This window comes from Conger conger, chromosome 5 (genome assembly GCF_963514075.1).
Source record: "Conger conger chromosome 5, fConCon1.1, whole genome shotgun sequence".
NCBI classification, from domain to species: Eukaryota; Metazoa; Chordata; class Actinopteri; order Anguilliformes; family Congridae; genus Conger; species Conger conger.
This window is the reverse complement of record NC_083764.1, coordinates 35,458,096-35,475,977: the sequence shown is the minus strand read 5'-3', so window position 1 is coordinate 35,475,977 and position 17,882 is coordinate 35,458,096. Positions and strand designations below refer to the sequence as shown.

At 41.0% G+C, this 17,882-nt stretch overlaps 1 protein-coding gene across 1 annotated transcript; it reads left to right on the top strand.

Moving 5' to 3' along the window:
• The first annotated feature begins 943 nt into the window (after positions 1-943).
• LOC133128851 (angiopoietin-related protein 7-like) lies at positions 944-16,143 on the top strand. Its single transcript, XM_061242656.1, has 6 exons — positions 944-1,312; positions 10,902-11,136; positions 11,984-12,121; positions 12,550-12,766; positions 14,882-15,077; positions 15,997-16,143. The coding sequence occupies exons 1-6, from the start codon at positions 944-946 to the stop codon at positions 16,141-16,143; spliced, it is 1,302 nt and encodes a 433-aa protein (XP_061098640.1).
• Positions 16,144-17,882: the final 1,739 nt, after the last annotated feature.

Genomic DNA, 17,882 nt, shown 5'->3' with positions numbered 1-17,882 from the left:
ACTGCTGCTCACTGGATGTTTTTTGTTTTCGCACCATTCGCAAACTCTAGAGACTGTTGTGTGTTAAAATCCCAGGAGATCAGCAATTTCTGAGATACTCAAACCACCCTGTCTGGCACCAACAGTCATTCCACAGTCAAAGTCACCAAATGTATTCCCCACTCTGACATTTGGTCCAGCTGAACCTGCATGGTTTTATGCATTTAGTTGCTGCTATAAGATTGGCTGATTCAATATTTGCATTAACAAGCTGGTGTACAGATCTACCTAATAAAGTGATCACTGAGTGTATGACTTGATGGGCTGAATGGCCTATTCTTATCATTTTGTACTCTTATCTTCTTCTGCTCAGCTACTTCAGAAAGCTCCAGGGAATGATTTCTACATTCAGTAAGTGTCCATCATTTTTTCAACAAAAGAAGAAAATAAGAGCAACTCTGTACTAACAGGTGAGCATTTAAAGAAATATTGGCCTCCACAAACAAGAAGATGTGCGTGCGTTTCAAGAGAAAAGGACAGAATAGGCCTGTGAATAGGGGAGCACGCAGCCTTGTAAATAACGTACTCCAAGAGGACTCCTGTAGTCTTTCAAGTAAATTAAAGCTCAAGTGTTGGTGAGCCATTTTAAAATATGCATGATAGACACGTCACATATCATGTGATATGAAAAGTCAGATTCATTATTCTAGAAACAAGTGGGTTGTTGGAGCAAAGCCATGCACCCAACCTGCTGTACATGTTCACTCCAGTATTTGTCAAATGCGTAGTGGTGTTCATCATATGTTCAGCTGTTGGTGGGGCACATATTTAGAAGAAAAAGAGGCCCTTGAATCAAGACGATTGAATGATTTGACCTCTTTTGTAAAGCCACCCTGGACAAAAAGAGACCCGGCGAGGTCCTGGCTGGTGGCACAGGTGAGCAGAGCCGAGCAGGTGAGGCGGGATGACATTTCCACTCCTGCGCCCCACCCTCCTGCTGCTGTTGGTGGTTTGGATTGCCTGCTTGGTGGCAGACGATAATGACACCGAACTCCACGGCAACACACACCACATTGGCACCGTTGGGTCCGCCAACTGTGGGGAATACAGCAACCAGGCCACTGCCGATGGGCAGTGCCACCTTGAGGCGACGCTGCCACAGCTGGGCGAACACCGTTGTCCGGACATGTTCCGTTGCACGGAAGAGGTGTCCTACTGGCTGCACGAAAATGAGGAGAGGAAACAGCAGATCCTGGCGCTGAAGGAGACCATTTCTGAGCTGCAGGAGGAGCTCAGGAACCACCGCCATCGTGTCAAAGTCCTGGAGCTGCAGGTGAGACAAGGGAGCTTTTAGATTTGTATCTTATGTGACACTGTGTGATGGTGTTAATGGGAGGTGATATATTAACCCCTTACCTATCGGGCCTTTTCTTGACACAAGTTTGAAATGACATACCCAAAATAAAATGGCTACTATTCTTGAACCCTTTGGACTACAGGCATACTTTTGGTCTCTTCTGAAAGGTAACCCATTTAGTTTGTTTTCTAAGAGTCAAAAAAAAGTTACAGAAGATACAAACACAGTGAAAGTGGAAGGTTTTTTTTCTCTCCTTGAAAAGATTTTCTGTATTTGACTGGATACAGATTATTGTAGTGTTGGCTGGTGTGCTTAGAACCACAATGGAGCCAAGTTACAACACTGGACAAATCCCTTTCAAATTTGAGGACAATATCACCAAAAATGAGCATTCTGCATTATTGCAACAACCTGCAAACAGTTACCCTGGAAGTATTTATATCAAATTTATATTTTGTTATATTTTACACCAATGATCCATTATTGTGTGCTGCGCATTGCAATACAAAGCAGAGCTTTGTAGTGCAAAAGCACACACCTTAATATTCTCAGCCATACTTCATAATTGTGTGCTGCGCATTGCAATACAAAGCAGAGCTTCAAATCTGCGACATCTCATTTTCTTACGAAATGCGAAAAACTTACTCCCACAGCTTCTACTCTACAACAACAATTTATACATCAAAATGTAGAGAAACTTGTCCTCTCTCATTCAATGTTACTTCCATTGAGATAGGACTCACGGTTTTTTAATAAATCCAGTCCAATCCAATGTTATCTGAAGCGTCAACTGCCACGTAAAGTAGGCACAATATGGTGATTTATAAACTGTCACCGCTCCTGCTTTTTAAATCCTACAGACACATCTCATAGATCGGAATCGCCATTGAAGTCTTGGGTCGCTCAAAATACAAAAATAAATTAGATCTGACTTATACTTTTGAAGATACATGGATTTGTTCGGCACCAGCGCCAGTTAGCTTCACCACTAGAATTCAGGCCGTAAGCAGTTAAACATTTACACAAAGTTGTACACACAAACTGCCGCTACTCCTTCAATTTTCAAAGTACCTTGACATATTATATATCAAACTGTTCATATTTTCACTCACATTCAAATATCTAAGAGATATGATGTATAGTTTTGGAAAGAGAAGCGTTTAAACCCGAGCATGTCAGAAAAAAAAAGTTAGTTCCTAGATCTCTAACAGACAGAGACTCTCACACACACAGAACATGCACGAGCCCCTGGTTGCTTGGCAACCAGCACACTCAGCTCACTCAACCGCCCATCCCCCCCCCCCCCCCCCTCTCTCTTTCTCTCTCTCTCTGGTTATGAATCACCAGAGACACACGCGTGCTGGTTGCCTTAGCAACGGCCCTGACACATAGCAGGCTGCGACATGCTTGTATGTTCAGGCGAGGCTAGCCCTAGCTTCGACCACAACATAAATATGAAGTCTAAAACTGACACAAGTAAGCACAATACATGTAGTATCACTCGTTTTAACCGCAGCATTCACAGCCTATGACCGGAATAGAACCGGAAGTAGCCAAAGCTAGCGCTAGCCTTGGCTAGCTTCCCATGTTATCTGAGTGGTAAACTGCAGAGTAAAATAAATAAAATATTAGTTTCGGTGCTAGCTTTCGTTAGCTTCGTTGCGCTAGCTTGCGTTAGCTTCGTCGCGCTAGTTAGCGTTAGCTTCGGCGCTAGCTAGCTTAACTAACTAACTGACGGTCTGACTAACTGATTAACTAAGTGACTGTTACTAACTGATTAACAAACTAACAAGTTAGCTGACTGACTGACTGACTGACTAACTAGCTAGCTAGCTGACTGGCTAACTAGTCAGGTGACTGGCTAACTAAGCTCAGCTCATTAGTGAACTGTCACTGTAATTTATATTTACCAAAACTAATGCAGTGTAACATTCTATAAAGTTTTTATTATTTTAGAGAGGTGTTGATTTGGTTGTTTGTTATCTGTAGTTTGTGATGCTGTTGAACTGTATGTATGTTCTGCCTCTGCCAAATTGTGGGTTACATCTGCGTTTGTGTGAGGGATGGGCACCAGCAGCAGCACACTTAAAATTTCCCTGGAATTTTTTCTAGTTGTGTGCTGCGCATTGCAATACAAAGCAGAGCTTTGTAGTGCAAAAGCACACACCTTAATATTCTCAGCCATACTTCATAATTTTATTTTATTTTATTAAATTTTCTTCCTTCAAAAGTTCGGCATGCTACTCCTCCCACAGCTTTGAGAAATCCCAGGCAAGATATATATCAAAACGACCGGAATAGACGGGAATCGATGGGAAAGACTTTTCTCAAGTCTGCGACATCTCGTTTTCTTCCAAAATCCGAAAAACCGACCGATTTTTGCCCATAGGAATGAATGAGAATTCGTAAAAAAAAATCTCACAAATTGATCAAACCCACCCCTCTTTGGAGCCACACCACTTCGTCATACTTTGTCGCAGAAACGTGATTAAAGGTTTACACGGGTCACAAGACTTTGAACTGTGTTGGTCTAAAGACACTTTTTGATATCTTCTACGGTTTTTACAAAATCACAGTTTATGTTTTATGAACTTTTTGAGATTTTCAGATTTTATAATGGGTGTGTATTGCGTGGCTTTAGAGTGCGGTGACATCACCCACTCTGACATCACCCACTCTGGCATTCAGCCCTTCTAAATTGTATCAAAAATATTCAAGACATTCTCATCTTACTCCCACAGCTTCTACTCTACAACAACAATTTATACATCAAAATGTAGAGAAACTTGTCCTCTCTCATTCAATGTTACTTCCATTGAGATAGGACTCACGGTTTTTTAATAAATCGCCCAAAAGTGCAGAGAGTGCCGGATCCAGCTCTCATTGACTCCAATGTTACCTGAAGCGTCAACTGCCGCGTAAAGTAGGCACAATATGGTGATTTATAAACTGTCACCGCTCCTGCATTTCAAATCCTACAGACACATCTCCTAGATCGGAATCGCCATTGAAGTCTCGGGTCGCTCAAAATACAAAAATAAATTAGATCTGACTTATACTTTTGAAGATACATGGATTTGTTCGGCACCAGCGCCAGTTAGCTTCATCACTAGCATTCAGGCCGTAAGCAGTTAAACATTTACACAAAGTTGTACGCAGTTAAACATTTACACAAAGTTGGACACACAAACTGCCGCTACTCCTGTTCATATTTTCGCCCTGTCGCTCACATTCAAATATCTAAGAGATATCACGTATAGTTTTGGGAAGAGAAGCGTTTAAACCCGAGCATGTCAGAAAAAAAAGTTAGTTCCTACATCTCTAACCGACAGAGACTCACACACACACAGAACATGCACGAGCCCAGCACACTCAACCGCCCCTCCCCCTCCCCCTCCCCCTCCCCCCTCTCTCTCTCTCTCTCTCTCTCTCTCTGGTTACGAATCACTAGAGACACACGCGCGTGCTGGTTGCCTCAGCAACGGCCCTGACATATAGCAGGCTGCGACATGCTTGTATGTTCAGGCGAGGCTAGCCCTAGCTTCGACCACAACATAAATATGAAGTCTAAAACTGACACAAATAAGCACAATACATGTAGTATCACTCGTTTTAACCGCAGCATTCACAGCCTGTGACCGGAATAGAACCGGAAGTAGCCGAAGCTAGCGCTAGCCTTAACTAGCTTCCCTTGTTATCTGAGTGGTAAACTGCAGAGTAAAATAAATAAAATATGGCGATTTTTAAACTGCCACAACTCCTGCATTCTAAATCCTACCGACACATCTCATAAATCGATCTCGCCACTGAAGTCTCGGTTCACTCAAAATTATTTTTTTTAAAATGTGAGTTATAGTTTTCAAGATACAGCAATTTGTTTGACGTTAGCTTCGGTGCTAGCATTCGTTAGCTTCGTTGCGCTAGCTTGCGTTAGCTTCGGCGCTAGCTTGCGTTATCTTCGTCGCGCTAGTTAGCGTTAGCTTCGGCGCTAGCTAGCTTAACTAACTAACTGACGGTCTGACTAACTGATTAACTAAGTGACTGTTACTAACTGATTAACAAACTAACAAGTTAGCTGACTGACTGACTGACTAACTAGCTAGCTGACTGGCTAACTAGTTAGCTGACTGACTAACTAGCTAGCTAGCTGACTGGCTAGCTAGCTGACTGGCTAACTAGTCAGCTGACTGGCTAACTAAGCTCAGCTGATTAGTGAACTGTCACTGTAATTTATATTTACCTAAATTAATGCAGTGTAATATTCGATAAAGTTTTTATTATTTTAGAGAGGTGTTGATTTGGTTGTTTGTTATCTGTAGTTTGTAATGCCGTTGAACTGTATGTATGTTCTGCCTCTGCCTAACACGTCTAACTAAGTAATTAATAAGAATAATTAACTAAATAACTAGCTAACTGACTGACTCCATCCTGTCCACATAATATGAAAATACCGAGGTTTTAAACTGTTTTATTTCTATGTCCATGTCTTAATGGTTGTGCTAACTGTAACAGGAGGGTGGGTGTGGTTGAGCAACCCATACTTAGCCAGAGAACGCCACCCTGGGAATTGTACTGCCCTTATACTGCCCAGACCACCCTAGCAACCACCCAGAACACCCTAGCAACCGCCCAGAACACCTTAGCAACCGCCCAGAACACCCTAGCAACTGCCCAGAACATGTGTATAGATGAGGATGTCTATTTTTGTGAGGACCAAATTTTGTTTTAGATCTGTGTGTGTGTGTGTGTATGTGGCCTATGAACTTATCATAAGGGCAAATACACACACACACACAAGTGTATAGATGAGGTTCTCCTTTTTTGTGAGGACCAAATTGTGGGTTACATCTGTGTTTGTGTGAGGGATGGGCACCAGCAGCAGCACACTTAAAATTTCCCTGGAATTTTTTCTAGTTTTATTTAATTTTCTTCCTTCAAAAGTTTGGCAGGCTACTCCTCCCACAGCTTTGAGAAATCCCAGGCAAGATATATATCAAAACGACCGGAATAGACGGGAATCGATGGGAAAGACTTTTCTCAAGTCTGCGACATCTCGTTTTCTTCCAAAATCCGAAAAACCGACCGATTTTTGCCCATAGGAATGAATGAGAATTCGTAAAAAAAAATCTCACAAATTGATCAAACCCACCCCTCTTTGGAGCCACACCACTTCGTCATACTTTGTCGCAGAAACGTGATTAAAGGTTTACACGGGTCACAAGACTTTGAACTGTGTTGGTCTAAAGACACTTTTTGATATCTTCTACGGTTTTTACAAAATCACAGTTTATGTTTTATGAAATTTTTGAGATTTTCAGATTTTATAATGGGTGTGTATTGCGTGGCTTTAGAGTGCGGTGACATCACCCTCTCTAGCATTCAGCCCTTCTAAATTGTATCAAAAATATTCAAGACATTCTCATCTTACTCCCACAGCTTCTACTCTACAACAACAATTTATACATCAAAATGTAGAGAAACTTGTCCTCTCTCATTCAATGTTACTTCCATTGAGATAGGACTCACGGTTTTTTAATAAATCGCCCAAAAGTGCAGAGAGTGCCGGATCCAGCTCTCATTGACTCCAATGTTATCTGAAGCGTCAACTGCCACGTAAAGTAGGCACAATATGGTGATTTATAAACTGTCACCGCTCCTGCATTTCAAATCCTACAGACACATCTCATAGATCGGAATCACCATTGAAGTCTTGGGTCGCTCAAAATACAAAAATACATTAGATCTGACTTATACTTTTGAAGATACATGGATTTGTTCGGCACCAGCGCCAGTTAGCTTCACCATTAGCATTCAGGCCGTAAGCAGTTAAACATTTACACAAAGTTGTACGCAGTTAAACATTTACACAAAGTTGTACACACAAACTGCCGCTACTCCTTCAATTTTCACAGTACCTTGACATATCAAGTTAAATACCTTGACCTATGAAGTTAAATACCCACCTCCCACACAAAAAACAAACATGGCAGCGCCCTAGGTTTGGGCGCGTAAACTCGTCTATATATCAAACTGTTCCCCCCCCTCTCTCTCTCTCTGTCTCTCTGTCTCTCTCTCTGGTTACGAATCACCAGAGACACACGCGCGCGCGTGCTGGTTGCCTTAGCAACGGCCCTGACACATAGCAGGCTGCGACATGCTTGTATGTTCAGGCGACCTAGCTTCGACCACAACATAAATATGAAGTCTAAAACTGACACAAATAAGCACAATACATGGAGTATCACTCGTTTTAACCGCAGCATTCACAGCCTGTGACCGGAATAGAACCGGAAGTAGCCGAAGCTAGCGCTAGCCATGGCTAGCTTCCCATGTTATCTGAGTGGTAAACTGCAGAGTAAAATAAATAAAATATGGCGATTTTTAAACTAACTAGCTAGTTAGCTGACTTACTGACAGACTAACTAGCTAGTTAGCTGACTGACTAACTAACTAACTGGCTAACTAGTTAGCTGACTGACTAACTAACTAGCTAGCTAGCTGACTGGCTAACTAGTCAGCTGACTGGCTAACTAAGCTCAGCTGATTAGTGAACTGTCACTGTAATTTATATTTACCAAAACTAATGCAGTGTAATATTCTATAAAGTTTTTATTATTTTAGAGAGGTGTTGATTTGGTTGTTTGTTATCTGTAGTTTGTGATGCTGTTGAACTGTATGTATGTTCTGCCTCTGCCTAACTAAGTAAGTCTAACTAAGTAATTAATAAGAATAATTAACTAAATAACTAGCTAACTGACTGACTCCATCCTGTCCACATTATATGAAAATACCGAGGTTTTTAACTGTTTTATTTCTTTGTCCATGTCTTAATTGTTGTGCTAACTGTAACAGGAGGGTGGGTGTGGTTGAGCAACCCATACTTAGCCAGACAACGCCACCTTGGGAATTGTACCCTTATACTGCCCAGACCACCCTAGCAACCACCCAGAACACCCTAGCAACCGCCCAGAACACCTTAGCAACCGCCCAGAACACCCTAGCAATTGTGAAATACTCTTCCACAAGACTTAAGAGCTGTGGTGTCTGTGGAAATTTTTTTAAAGCAGCTAAAGTCTCATTTCTTCAGACAGGCGTTTGAAGCACTTTGTGAAAGGTGCTATATAAATAAAATTTACTTACAGTCAGCGCTTTCCTCTCTCCCAAGAGAGCACATAAATTAAAATTACATTGATACATGAAGCTAGTACGTGTGACAATGCAGTGGACAATATTATTAGGCTACTGATTTTATAATTACAGATACCATTGAATATATATTTTTAAAGATATAATTATAATTGTGTAGTCAGCTTGGGGAACACTCATCAAGGCTCATCATTGTCGGTTCAGTAAGAATAATTTTCTTATTGATGTTTCTCCGTCTTTTAAATGTTTTTTTTGATTAAAACCTATTATGCATTTCTTTCTCTGGACCATTGCCAATTTTGGTAAATGAGGGTACGTAGCTTTAAGAGGGGGAATCATGGAGGTTGTTGTATTGTTTCGGTTTTGAGTGGTCCATGTGTGTATGTGAGGCCGCTGGGAATAGTGAGCGAGCAAGTGAGTCAAGTTTTTTGGTTGTTGTATATGCGTTTTGAGAGAGCATGGTAGAAGAGAAAGGCTGGTAGTACCGGAGAGATCATGTCATTTTCTTGTATTAAAGGTGTCAGGGCTTGCAGACAAGGACCCAGATGCAGACCGGATGTAGTAGGCAAAAAAGAGAATAATTTATTTCCACCAGGAACAGACAAGGCAGTCACTCAGAATTCAAAAATCAAAAATTCAAACTCAGAAAAAGACAGAACAAATTCTCAAAAAACCCAAAACTCAAAAAATGCCAAAAGAGCAGATCCAAAAAATATTCTCAAAACACTAAGTCAGAAAGCTACATTAAGCAGAAAATCAAAGATCGATCAAGCGCACAAGAGAACAGAGCAAAAATATCTCACCAAACATTTCAGGCACGATCTGGCAAGGGCTGAACAAAAGGGAAGAACTTAAATAACAGAGGGAAGCTACTAATGGGCAGGAGACAACGAGGAATCAATCAGAACAATGAGAATGCAAATGAACCAAAGGGGGCGTGGCTAACAGAGGCAGGTGAGGGCGGGGTTCAGGACAAAGAAAACACAAGCACATAGTAAGGCAGACACAAACACAGGAATACTATGACAGTCAAGACATACATGAATATGAAAAATAATAAATTACAAAAATAAAGGATAATAAACAATGAAATTAATTCACAAAACACAGATCATGACAAAAGGAAGCAAATACCATAGGACTTGTTTTTGCAGCAGAAACCAGCTAAATCGTTAAGTTGGGTGTTACTCCAAGGTTGCTGATGAGTGAACGGTGCAGCTACAGCTAACTAGCTTTAATTAGCGGCTTCAGCCCTGGAATCGAAAATGAATAGTGGTTTCATTCCCCCGTGTCTCCCATCTGTGGCTCAGAGACAGAAGCAGGAAAAAGTAACAGCGTGAAAATAATACCAATTTTAGCCGGATTCATGTTGTCTCTGAAGTCCTAAAATCCATAGACGTTGAGGTCCCCCCATGCCCCCTATGGTTAAAAGGGCAATGTTTAGAATGAAAATAAAATATTTATCCCTGAAATTCGCATTAATATAATGCCATTTTTAAAAATGTTGTATTTTCAATCTGATTTTCACCCGAATTTTGGAAACAAATAACTCTGATGATGTATGTAGCTTGTATATGCAGTACTGGCACAAATTCCTGTATGGAAACAGTATACATTTTAGATCTCTTAAAACTGTAATCAGTGCCTTTTCTGTGCCTTGTTTTCTGGAGCCATTTATTTCTTTAAAAAGTATTTGAAATAATTACTTTTTTGACCATGAGTGACATTCTGTGATCATTATAAAGTATACAGAATTCAATTATGGCAAGTCATCCAGGTGCTGTGGCACCATCCCCACACCATCATACTATTGCCACCATATTTGACTGTTGGTATGATGTTCTTATTGTAAAACTTGCTTTACACTAGACAAAATGGGACCCGTATTGTCCAACAAATTCCACTTTTGACTCATCTGTCCATAGAACAAAAGGCATGGGGAAAATCCAGGTCTTTTTTGCTAATGTGAGAAGAGGCTCCAGCAGTGGTTTCCACCTTGCTCACTTTTGTATTATGGAGTCATGATCACTTGGACTGCAATCAAACCCTGTTGTGTTCATCTGAATCTAATTATCAATTCAATTTAGTTAATTGGTTCATTGAGTAACTAAGGGGGCAAGAATCTTTTAACATAGCTAATATGGCATGTTTGATAACTTTCTCATTAAATAAATGGGATGATAATTTAAAAATGTGTTTTGCATTGTAAATGGGGGGGGGGGGGCACTGTATTAAAGTTTATCAGCAGAACTCATATGCATATTGTGGTACTCTCTAGTGTTCTTTGAAGAAAATCTGATGTATTTTTTACTTCTAGAAAGCTTAGGTCAAAAATGTAAAATAAACAAATGATAAAGTAAGTTCAAATTCAAGATTTAAGCTCAAATTCAATGAAATAAACAGTTTTTTTGTGGAGCAGAATGAAGAGAAGAACGGGCTGAACTCGTCTCTGGAGCAGCGCTTTCGTGAGCTGGAGAGACACCATGCAGAGACCAGCACGCTCCTTCACTTGCAGGCCTCTCTCATCTATGACATGCAGACAAGGATACATAACCTGTCCATGCTGGTGGAGAAAGTACGAAAGAACCCTGGTTGTATGATCAACATCATCCGCTCCAGCCCCTTCATGAGCACCCAAGAAGCCCTCCACCCAGGTCAGTTGCCCCACCTGGGAATCTTTCTGGAACACTTCAGAACCGAATCTCCAAAGCAGGGATCTCAAACCTCAATGACCCTAACCAATGACGGTTAGATTTTCAAATACATGCTTTTAAGATATAGATATTTGTATGTATTGCCTGTATGTATTGTATGTATTATCAGAAAAAAGATGATGGCTTAGCCTTAGATGATGGGATGGGTTTCCAATTTTCGCATTATGGGTTGTTGTGTGCATCTTTTTCAAATGGTGTATGCCTCTTGTGGGAATTATTTGTATTTTGTAACAAAAATGTTGCCCATCTCTTGGCCACAGTCTCTGTTGTTCTTGGTACAGTTCAGAACTTAAGTGCAAATTAGTTTTATACACCGTTTGGTTAAATTATCCAAATTCCTTGTTTACAAGGCATAATTTTGATCCCAGATCTGGTATTAGCCCTCTTTTATGTATATATTGGTATGGTTTTCAGTAAGGAGGTCAAGGCATATGAGAAGCTTAAAATGAATCCCTAGTAGCAATAATGACAGCCAATACAGTACATCGTAATAGCAAGATGGACAACATGAGTGCCAAGAAAGACATGGAATGTCCATGCTCGGATGCAGTGGTTAAACATGAAATGGAATAATGTTCACAACATTACAATGGTATTTACAAAATTAAGTAAATTGTGTGTCAGTGTCAGTGTCAGTGTCAGTATCTAAATTTAAGCAGATTCTCAACAAATACACAAAATAAAATGAGTCACACCACAAGGCAGAGATAATCTGATGGCTGGTCAGATGCCAATAGTCATCAGCTTTCTGAAAAAGCTCAGCTATGACCATACTTGTCCCCTCCAGAGGTCCAGCATGTGAGAAACTGTCCTATCGACTGTGCCTCCATCTATTACAATGGGGTCCACCGGTCAGGGATCTATACTGTGGTGCCGTCGCTGGGAGCCATGCCTGTGGAAGTCTACTGTGACATGGACACTGAAAGTAAGGAGCTCTGGATGGCTGCAGTGTCTGATGGTTTTCAATGTGATTTGTCGTTCAAGCTATCATTTTAAGCCGTAGATTGGCTAAAGTAGTTCACACACCTTGATTTCTCAGTGGTCTGGAGGTGCCTTTCAAGATTACCTCCCTGCAGATGGTCTACGTAGATCTGGCTAAGAACCCTCCCAGCCCTGAGAGATGGTGCATTTAGCGAAATAAACAATGTAGCTAATTGAGTCATGGTGGAGCCTGAAGAAGTGAGTGTTCAGTTTGTGGTGGAAGATGGCTAGTCATTCTGCTGTCCTGACACCGAGCGAAGATCATTCCACCACCTTGTGGTGCACTGACAGGCCTGTGTCACCACACAGAGACAGGCAGCCTCCCTGTGATGGAAAGAGAGTCATTTAGCCTTCATGTGTGTTCCCTGCCAGATGGTGGTTGGACAGTGATCCAGCGACGGCAAGATGGGACGGTCAACTTCGACCGCAGCTGGAGAGAGTACAAGGACGGCTTTGGCAACCTGCACACCGAGTTCTGGCTGGGGAATGACAACATTCACGAACTCTCCAGACAGGGGGACTACACGCTACGCATTGACCTGGAAGACTGGACCGGCAAGCACAAGCACGCCCTCTATGAGAGCTTCAGGTCAGCATTAGCCAACTGAGATCCACTCATTATGACACTTAATCCTATTGTCCCGTCTGCTTGACTGCAAATCCTACTCATAGGGCCACAGTCTGTGGGTTTATAGTCCATTTACCATTTAGTCAGCGGATCTTACATGAAAAAAAGGAATGATACACAATAATTGATGTATTCCTGATGGTAAATGAGTTTGTCAATCACCCTTTAATCTGATATTTTGACCAGTTCAATGAGACGCGGAATGGGCTCAAAAGATAATGATAGAGATTGAAGTTCAGGAAACTCGTCAATAAGAACTAACAGCACAAAGATATGTGGCACCATTTTGAGGTGCAAAATTAGCATTGGCCTAAAACAGCCTTCCAACTCAGGAAATATATCATTATATGAAGTGTGGCCCTGCATGCTGTGACACAATCTGCTGTATGCATAATTTCATACTTCATTTTTCACAAATCTTACTATTACACAAAATGGTATGCAATAGGTGCTGTGTGACTAGGCCTGCATTCGGAAAGAGAGAGATTGAACTTGCATATTGCTGTGGAACTGGTATGATGAGGAAAATGATATGGGCTATAGCAGGGCTGCCAACCCCTGTTCTTGAAGATCAACTATCCTGTAGATTTTCATCTCTAATCTGGTACACCTAATTCTATGAATTAGCAGTTGAACAAGATCTGTTGAATCAGCTGTGCTTTGCTAGGTTTCGAGTGAAACATACAGAACAGTAGATCTCGAGGAACAGGTTAGGGCAGTCCTGGGCTGTAGAATCAATTTTCTGTTTATTTGCTTTGCCGAAAGAACAACCAGCAAGCCAGGAGCCCTGATCTACAGTAAAGAAGCAACAATATCAGCAGTGTGAGAGAGTGTGTTTCCTGTCTTTGTTCATCTATTTTTGACATGACGATGAGAAGGTCAATACTAATAATTCAGTGTGAAGTTCCTCCTTCCCTTCTGAAAGATAGCACATATGTCTGAAATGAAGGAGAGCATGCTGCTCTGTTTGTCTCCCACTCCCTTCCACTGTACACGTTTCACATATTCTTTGTGTACTGAGAATGCATATTAACTCTTTATCAAAGATAATTTTGGGGAAATACTTAGAATTGTGGTTTAAGTTACTCACTGTATTCAGTCACTGTACTACATTGTCTATGCTTGTTTTACTGTGGTGTGATAGTAGCACTTGTGATCCAGCACTGGTGCCGACGGCTGTTCGGAAAATTAAAGGCATACTATGCAGGATTTTCACCTTGAAAATATTATAAAACAAACACGGTCCGTCATTACTATGATACACTGGCAACCTGTGTCTGTTTTCACTACTGCCCAGTACCTTGCTTGTCTACTTGTATTTGTTATTCTAAAAATCTCTGGCTAGAGGGCAAGGGGGGACGTGTATGGATTGGCAACTACAGTGGTGAGCAGGCTTTAGAAGAGGCTAGCGTTGGTGGCTAACCATTATTAAGCAAGTGGCTGGCTAGCGTTCGGTAACATTACAGTCGGTATCTGCTTTTATTAGTTTACTAAATTCAGTTTTGTATATCAGCTGGCTGGTCATGAAAGCTGGGTCCCACTGCACAGCACTACTGCTTATATTTATGGGAGATTCTACTGGCTTATTTCTACTTCTGGGCAGGGAGCTCGTGCCTAAATCCAAAAGACTTCTTCTTGAGATGCCTGATAAAAATAAAAGCAACAATGAATTAATGCGTTTTTGAGAATTGTGCAATGCTTCCTTCCAGGCAGACTGAAATCCACTGGTTTTAGCAGCAGTAGCTAGTGTGACGACTAACGTTTAGCTAAATACAAACACAAATAGCTAGCTAAATGGCTTTTGTGGAACTACCAACTACCAAAGCAGATGTTTAACAAATCATATTAGGCCATGGTTTTCTTAGCACATTACTATCACATGGTAGTCCGCAACAACCAGAATCATCTTGGGGGTGTAGGCAGGCGGGGTTGAGAATTGTGGGAACACAGGAGTGAAATGAGGAAAGGAATCCTGCATAGTATGGATTTATATTAAATATTCCATACATGAAATATATGTTGCACCTGTTTCCCTGATGGTCACCCATTCTCCTTGTTGGCTCTCTGATTGGGTAGCATCGAGGAGGAGGCAAATCACTACCGCCTCCATGTGAACGGGTTCAGCGGCACTGTGGAGGACTCCTTCAGCTGGTACCACAACAAGCAGGACTTCAGCACCTCTGACATGGGCAACATCTGTGCCCAGATCTCACATGGGGGGTGGTGGTACAACCAGTGCTTCTTTGCCAACCTCAATGGGGTGTACTACAAGGTACATCTGTTGTGATAGAGGGACCTGTTCTAATTTAGCCATATGCTCATATATGAAGTCACACCTTCCAGCACACTGGATTTGAAATGAAACAATGAGAATAAAATGCAGACTGTCACCTTTAATTTAAACCCATATACTGGTTATAGTACCCACATACCTTGTTTCCATGGCTAAAATTACCTGCTGATTGAAAGGAAAGCCCAAACAATGACATGAATCCCAAATGTAAATGAATAGATTATTATTATTTATTTATATATATATGTATATATATATATATATATATATATATATATATACTTCATGCATTCTTGTAAAGATTTACAAGTTTATTTATAGGCTCTCGCAATAGTGCATTTGCATTTTTCCCAATTTTTGTGAACTATAGTGATTTCATACCAAAGTGCATAAATAATAATAATAAATAAAAATCATTTTGGTTTTAAAAAAATAAACAGTGCATGCAAAAGGTTGCTGACCCATCTGTAAAACACATCCTAAAATGTTATTATAAAGTGCGACAATATTACGTTGAATGTATACATTATTTACCCTTTACATAACAGCCATTTTGTCCACTTTCTTCTAAAAAATGTTGCCCCTCATCTTTGTTATTCATTTCAGAGCTGCAATTCTCATTATTGTCAACAAATAATCATCCTTCTTATCTTCTGTTTCCTTTGGAATTTTCCCCAATAATACATAATAATACATTGAATTCATATCAAGGGAAGATTTTACAACACTTTGCATCTGTTTTTGTACACATTCTCAAAATCTAAAGAAGCTAAATCCTTTGAGGGAAAATATGACAGGATGAACTGGTTGGTTTACACACACAGTGAGTAAGTGTAGCTGAAACCAGATGGGGGTATTATTGTGTTTGTAACCCCCACCCCCTTCTCTGTTCTCATAGGGTGGCCGTTACTCACCCAGAGGGCAGAGCCCACTTGGGCCAGATGGCATTGTGTGGTACACATGGAAGGACTCAGACTATTACTCCTTGAAGAAGGTCAGCATGATGATTCGGCCCCGGACTTACCAGCCACGCCTATCGCCATGACGACATATTGGCACACACCATCTGACCAATTAGCTTCTGAGATAGAAGGAGGTCAATGATGTGAGAGCTATGGCAGGGTCTTCAGTGCGGCAGTGTAGAGGAACTTGGGAATTTATGCGAACTGGGGGGCTCCGTGGTTAAACAATAACGGGTTGGTTAAAAAGTAATGGATTATTGTGCTTATAGACCCTTTTTCTGTATGGAATAGTGTCACCCCCTAAGCTCCTTTCCCCAGCAGAACAATATGAGTGAGGAGTCCTGTGTGTTTTTTTCTGTGTCTGTACAGGTATAAAGACGGGTGAAACAGTTTCAGAGAACTACAAATGCTTGTATTTCTCTCTATGATCATGTAATAAAGCTCAACCAAGATTGAAGTCTGTGTAGGCCTGAATTATTCTGAACTGAATTATTCCTCGACAGGCAGGAAATTCAGGACTGAGCCAACAACCCCAGTTCTTAGTCAGCCATTCAGCTCATTTTGTGCACATTTTTACTCACAAAAATAAAGTATACGTCCACACAAAAAGTCTGGGACAAATGTATTATATACTGTATTGTCAAGGTCTCTCGTTGGTCTCCCACTCACCATTCCAGTCACACAGCTTTCTGTTTTGAAAGTAATGTAATACACATAATTGTCATTTCAGACACTATAGACAATTTAATTTGTCTATAGTGATACACAGTTACAGATACACAGCTGTTACAAATTTTGCTGTTACATGTTTCATGTCACTAAATGGTAAATGGTTGGCATTTATATAGCGCCTTTATCCAAAGCGCTGTACAATTGATGCTTCTCATTCACCCATTCATACATAGACTCACACACTGACGGCGATTGGCAGGCATGCAAGGCACCAACCAGCTCGTCAGGAGCATTGGGGGGTTCGGTGTCTTACTCAGGGACACTTCGACACAGCCTGGGCGGGGGATCGAACCGGCAACCCTCCGACTGCTAGACAACTGCTCTTACTGCCTGAGCCATGTCGCCCCCTAATCCACCACTCAAACACTGCAATGAGACAAAACAGAAACTTTGCCCAGTCTATATGTTCCATTTTTAAGATGCGCTACCGCTAAAAAAACGAATTAGCTTCACATAGATCCCACTACCAGCGGCGGCACAGTACCTTCTTAATGGGGTGGCCAAATGGGGTGGGATGTTTTAGAGGGTGGCATGTAGTAAAATACCATATTGATATTTAATTCTGACTAGGCAGCTATCCATTCAGCAATTTCAGGTGGACATGGCAGACCTAGCTAGCTAAATAGCTGGGTATAAACTATCTTGTTCACAATTAATTATGGAGTGAGAAAAACTAACATTAACACATTTTCCTGGCAATGTTACCAATTATAGGAATACTAATAGACCTATGTAGCATTAATGAATGAGCAGAAATATGTGGAAAACACGACCTAAAACATCCAGTTATTTTGATCTGTCGTGTAGTGTATTTCTTTTGGAGTACACACTACATGACAGATCAAATTAACTATATATTTATATGTATTTATTTTGGAATACACTACACTACGGTGAACTGTTTTCCTTTTGACATGTCATGTTAGCGAGCGCCAAATCAATCACCACCAACAAGCAAGGGACAAGGCAAAGCTAGGTGATCACCTGGCCCCCAATCACTTTATCCAAACTCTGTAATAAGGTTCATCCATAATGAAATGAAAGCTTTTGAGTTTGTGTTGGTTGATATTCTGAGACACATTTATATGGC